General features: G+C 36.3%; 1 protein-coding gene across 1 annotated transcript in view; it reads right to left on the bottom strand.

Annotated features, from left to right (window-relative positions):
- Nucleotides 1-905: 905 nt before the first annotated feature.
- The window catches only part of LOC107740390 (microtubule-associated tumor suppressor candidate 2-like), a 25,101-nt gene continuing 19,628 nt past the window's right edge, over nucleotides 906-6,378 (bottom strand). Inside the window, exon 11 of the mRNA XM_016552817.1 lies at nucleotides 906-5,119. Coding sequence (XP_016408303.1) covers nucleotides 4,912-5,119 — 208 coding nt within the window. The 3' untranslated portion in view covers nucleotides 906-4,911. The remainder of the gene's footprint in view (nucleotides 5,120-6,378) is intronic.

Raw genomic sequence — 6,378 nt, 5'->3', positions numbered from 1 at the left:
TTGTATTGTGTTTTTGTAGTATTATGGTGTGTTGTGTCTGAAATCGCCCCCTATACACTATTTCATACAGTACACTAATATAGTTCACTTTTAAAAGAGTGAACGAAAACAAGTGTGCAAATTCAGAGATTCATGTGCTGTTGTTTAGTTTGTGCTTGCTGTTTAATACATAAAATTGCTTTGTGTCGAGCACAGTGCTTACCTGCACAAGCATTTACTTCTAAATTTGTCCTAGATGTGGAAATTAATTTGGTGTGATCCCTTGCAGTGCATTGGGTACACTCTTTATTATGGTGCATTATAGGATATGGGATGTCCAGTATGGTTTCAGACATAACTACAACTACTGATTGAATGAATGATTTGCAGATTTCCAAGATTCTAGTCTTCTCAGAAAGTTGTAATATGATGTTTTCCTCCAAGAAACACAATTAAGAGAAATAGCAAGGAATAGTTCACCCAAAAATGAAAATATGCTGAAAACTGACTCACCCTCAGGCCATCCCAAGATGCAGGTCGGTTTCTTTCTTCATCGCAACATATTTGGAGAAATTTAGCATTACATCACTTGCTCACCAAAAGATCCTCTTCAGTGAATGGGTGCCGTCAGAATGAGAGTCCAAACAGCTGATAAAAACATCACAATAATGCACAAGTAATCCACATGACTCCAGTCCATCAGTAACCATTGTCATGTGAAAAGCTGCATGTTTGTAAGAAACAAATACTTAAAACATCTTGATGGATTGATAGAAAAATTTAAGGGGGTCTGAATACTTTCCGTACCCACTGTATATATAAATATCTTCTCTCAAAAGTTAGACTTCTTTTTAAATGAGTTGAAAGTCCGCTCTAAGAAACAGGATGCTTTTACATTTTCTTTTAATATTTAAACCCAAAGGGCAATAAAGTGCAACATAATCATCAAAAGAGTTTTTGAATGCATCACAACAGTGAGTAGATACACTAACAAGGTTTGAACGAAACAAAATAAATCACAGCTTTAAGACATGCTTTTCCATTAACGTGTTGTAACATAGATCACACATAAAGCTCATACAAGCTGTACAACACAAATTAGGAGAAGAGAAAAAAATAATCAATAGGACATTTCATTAACACAATCCATGTTACAGACCTCCCTTAAATATCCAATGACAGACAGTTGTGTTTGTATTCCAGTTCATCAAAAAATAACATGCAGTCATTATTTACTCATTCTCAAACGTAAATGCTTTTCTACTCAATATAGCACTAGTTCACAGTATGGATAGATTTGGAACATAGTGCACAAGTCATAAAGACTATGATGACTAAGATGCTATATAAACTATGATGTTTATGATGCTTTTTAAATCCAATAGTTGGCGATAATATAGCTAATAAGAGATTTATAAGCAATTTTTAAATGTCTGGAGCATCAAATTAGGTAAATAATTTTTTTAGCACGGCACAACTGTTAAAATGTGAAGTACGCTACATGGACAAAAATAACAACATACAAGTTTGGAGCGATATGAGTGAGTAAATAGTGACAAAATTTTAATTTTTTGGCTGAACTGTTCCTTTATGAATGGAAGAAGCATTCAGAAACTCCATAATCATGTCCATGGGACACACAAAGGGGAAAAAAGACAAAAGAAACAAATCAGTGCATTTCACATCCTGATTGAGTAAAGATTTCCTTTCATTTATATTTCAAAAGCAGAGATGAGCATAATCCAAGCAGACACCTAAGGAACTGTAATAGCAGACAGGTAGTTGATTTTTATATTTCATTCAGAGCTTTCAATTTAATTGCTATACGAGTGAAATGCATTTAAATACAAGTCTGATATTACACTGATGCCAACCTTCAAATGTATACCTGTAGTTTACATTCCGTTCTGTAGATTCAACATGAAGATGTTTTAGAATGTATCGAGTCAAACTGTGAATGACATTGTAATGCACCTTCCTAACCTGAGCTGGATCACTCGGAATGAGCAGGAATAAATAAACAAAATTCACCAGTACAATAGTATAAAATCAGCCATCATTATAGTTCAAGTGTTTGTAAACGGCAGCAGCCATTTGCACTCTCTGTGTTAGTACAAATGTTAAGGCTGAAGAATGTTAACTAATGATTTCATGTTCTTATAAAAACTCAATCATGGTCATTTATGCTAATCATAAAATATGTAATCACTAATAGCTGCACTACTAAGTACACTTAGACATAAAATAAAAGCATCTATATTGTCCTCTCAGGACATTAAAACATTCATGAACAAGATGACTTCCTAACTCCTTTCTAAAATTCCCAAAGATTGAGTCCAGATTTTTACCACAACGTCAGCAGTATATACACATACAAATGATCCACTTAATATACAGGATAGCTGTTGTAGGCGATTCAGGGAAGATTAATGCAGGTGTAGTTTAAATACTTTCTGGTTATTATTATTCACTACTAAAGACTTTCCTGTATTAAGACCATGGCTTTGACACTGTAGACCCTGAATGTATTAGAATAAACAATACGTCTCTGTAGAAGCCTGCATTTTTAAGAACTGAGGTACTCATGATAACTTGTTGCAAACTTAAAATGCTCACGTAATGCTCTGTAGTACTTTTGCAAAAAACATTTAGTTAGATATTATGCAGGAAAGTCTCTAGGACAAATGCCCTCATAGTGTCCACGTGAATGCAGTTTAAGCATATTATCTGAGTCAGAGCAACCGGAAGACTTATGATACATACTGTACAGAGAAGAGGGACATAAACAGCCATGACCGATAACCGTGGCATCAGTTCATAGGCAGTTCTTAATGCATTCCGGAGATTTCTGTAAACATGGACAGTTGAGATGAAGGCATGAGGATTGTTTACTCTCACAAACATGAGATGAAGGTAAAGACAGCAGGTTGAAGTTTTGCAAGTTGTTTAAACTACTGCATTGTCAGTCCATGCTAACATTAGCATCCTTGTATAGTGGTCACAAAATGTGAATGAACCACCTTAAAAAGTGTAAGTACATTTTAGACTCATTTGTATCGACATTTAAGCCCCTAGACTGCATAATTATTAGTTGATCCTGTTTTGACAAAGTATTTACCTCATTTGAATGACAGCTGTCCGTACTAAACTTGCCTGGTATAAAGATGTCTTCCTGTCTTTTCCTGTTTGGTGTATTGAGTACAGTAATGCCTGGGCTTGCACAGAAGGTTGCTGGTCGGTGGTTTTCCTTTGAAAAAGGCAAATTCTTAGTAAAACTGTATATATGTTATCCTGATTAATCTTTGGAAAAGCTTGAGACAATAGGCAAAGGTTGGGGAACAAGCACCATGATGTCCTGTTCGAACGGAAAACCTCAGCACAAGCCCAAATCCATTAGAGTAGAAGGTACAAAAAAGGATATATTTCCAAAATGGCCTGTGAAATATCATAATGCACAACATTGTGACTCACATTATATAGTTTTACACCAAAAAAGGGAGAATAATTTTCCCTTTTTCTGTTCTCTCTAGTGTAGGTTTATTTGTTAATTTAACAAATTTGAAGCTCAAAATTCTCTCATTTTCTCATTGTCGTGTTGTTCCAAACTTGTATGACTGACTATTTTGTGGAATGCAAAAGGAGAACTTTTGAAGAATGTGCTGGTCTTTCTTTTCCATGCAATTACGGGACTGATGCTTTCAAGCTTTCAAACCACCATAAAAGTGTAGTAAAAGTGAACTTGTGTGCTGCATTGTAAGTCTGCTAATCAACTGACTGTGAGACCCGGCCAAAATCCTATTGGTCGGTAACTGTGAATGAATTCGTTTTTTTTAATTAAACAGTCAATTCAATTCATGGAGTGGTTTGGGGTGCATTTCCCAACGTAATTTGCTGGCTATGTATCACAGTATGGTGCATCACTAGTGAAATTAACTAGCTAGTCATGAATGTTACCTGAAACCGTAGTAACTTTGACGTTAGTGACGTCATGCAGGTGGTGCAGTAATAACTTCTGCTAATTATGTAAGATTATTGCTTTATATAATGAACATGTGAACTGAGGACAACTTTGCTTCTTTTGTCCTCTGTTGTTTGGCTTAATTTCCATGTTTGATTCCTTTTTACATCAACTTTTTTAATTTCCATGAAAAACTAAAAGATGTAGAATTCAATTTTCATTTGTATGTCACATCATACTAACAAAAAAATTTCTAATCACAGATTAAAGACAGTAGTTCCCACCAAACAACTTTGTGAAGCTGTTTGGTAATATTGTTTGGAACTGTATTTTCATGAAAACATTCAACGTTTAACTGGTAACAACAGAAAAGAGTGTTAGTAACAATGGAACTTTCAACTTTTGCTTGAAATGCTTTTGAAAAATGCACCCCCAATTGATTCTTCATGAATCAGTCCTGTTTGGTTCTCGAGATCAACTCACTGATCTGGTTACACTGTAGTCGGAGTATATCAGTAAACTTAAATTTGACTTTCATGCATCTTTTTAAAGCTTAAAAGCTTCAGTCCCTAATCATTGAAATTGTTTGAAAAAGAACAACAATAATCTTTTTTTTTTTTACAAATTTCTTCATTTATGCTCTACATTAGTAAGTCAGTCATGTAGGTTCAGAACAAGTAAATTATGACAGAATGTTACATTTTTGGGTGGACTATCCATTTACATATACATGCCTTAAACTATTTTGTTCAGTCTTGCTAAAAAAGTCAACTCAAACCCTGATCACTGTACCAACTAATATAGTAACATTGACATTGGCATGATGAAACTGAAAGCGCTATGACCACCATCTATGGTGTAAGAGGTGTGAGAGCATCCTCTGTTCCATCCAATCAGAATCCAAAATGAGAAACATGAGTTACAGAAAAAGAAGAGTGCGAGAGACTGAGTAAGAAAGGCAGAGAATTGGACACTCATCTAGGGAAGGGCTGATGTCGGGAGGGTGAAGCGGGACTAGAGGCTGGTCGATGAAGGGGCGACTGGGTGGGAGACATTCGTGGGCTCAACTCGCCTGTTTGAAGACGCCACAGAAGCTCTTCATTGTTGCGACTCAGTCGTTTCTTCTCGTTGCTCTCTTTCTCAACGTACACCTGCAGGTTGGCATTTTCCTCTGAAAGTTGCCTGGTAGAATAGAGGAAACACCTACTGAGCACTATCCGTAGCTTGAAAGGGGTCATGCACTCTTAAAAATAAAGGTTTTATAAGGTGGTTTTCACAGCGGTGCCAAAGAACCTTTCAGTAAACAGTTCTTCAAAGAACATCTAGTGTGAAGAACATTCAAAAAAATCTAAAACTTTTTCCACTCTGAAGAACCTTTTATGCAATGGAAAGGTACCATGAATGTTAAAGGTTCTTTATGGAACCATCAATGCCAATTATAGGGTTAGTTCACCCAAAAATTAAAATTCTGTCATTAATTACTTTGGAGAGTATCCACTGAAAGCAAACAACGCATGCTATTCTGTGTCACTGCGCCACGCACCATACGTTTTCTGCGTTGTTTACACTTTGATTTGAAGGAAAACAACTTATCCGCGTGGCGCAGCTGACACAGAATAGCATACGCGGTTTGCGTTCAGTGGATACTTTCCAAAATGCCACCAGGGTGATGCGGAGGAGACGAATTGTTGAATAAAGTCGTTATTTTTGTTTTCTTTGCGTACAAAAAGGATTCTTGTAGCTTCGTAAAATTACGGTTGAACCCCTGATGTCACAATGATTATTTTACCGATCTCCTTGTTATGTTTCTGGACCTTGATCGTGGTCATTACATTGCTGTCTATGGGAGGGTCATAGAGCTCTCAGAATTCATCAAAAATATCTTAAATTGTGTTCCGAAGATGAACGGAGGTCTTACAGGTTTAGAACGACATGAGGGTGAGTAATTAATGACAGAATTTTCATTTTTGGGTGAACTATCCCTTTAAGAAGTTTTTTAATAGTGTAGTATGGAAATCCTTTCAAACTAAGATGCCTTTAAAGGGTTACTCCACCCCAAAATGAAAATTTTGTCATTAATTACTTACCCCCATGTCGTTCCAAACCCGTAAAAGTTTCGTTCGTCTTCGGAAAACAATTTAAGATATTTTGGATGAAAACTGAGAGGCTTGTGACTGTCCCATTGACTGCCAAGTAAATAACACTGTCAAGGCCCAGAAAAGTATGAAAGACATCGTCAAAATAGTTCATCTGCCATCAGGGGTTCATTATGAATTTTATGAAGCGACAAGATTACTTTTTGTACGCAAAGAAAACAAAAATAACGACTTTATTCAACAATTCGTCTCCTCCGCGTCACCGTAGCATTTTGGACGTATCCACTAAACGCAAACTGCGTATACTGTTCTACTTGTCTGTGTCAGCCGCACCACACGGATACG

The sequence above is a fragment of the Sinocyclocheilus rhinocerous genome, unplaced genomic scaffold (genome assembly GCF_001515625.1).
Source record: "Sinocyclocheilus rhinocerous isolate Xijiao unplaced genomic scaffold, SAMN03320098_v1.1 scaffold315, whole genome shotgun sequence".
In the NCBI taxonomy this organism is placed as follows: domain Eukaryota; kingdom Metazoa; phylum Chordata; class Actinopteri; order Cypriniformes; family Cyprinidae; genus Sinocyclocheilus; species Sinocyclocheilus rhinocerous.
Note: the sequence above shows the minus strand (reverse complement) of the source record. Positions and strands in the feature narration are given on the sequence as shown.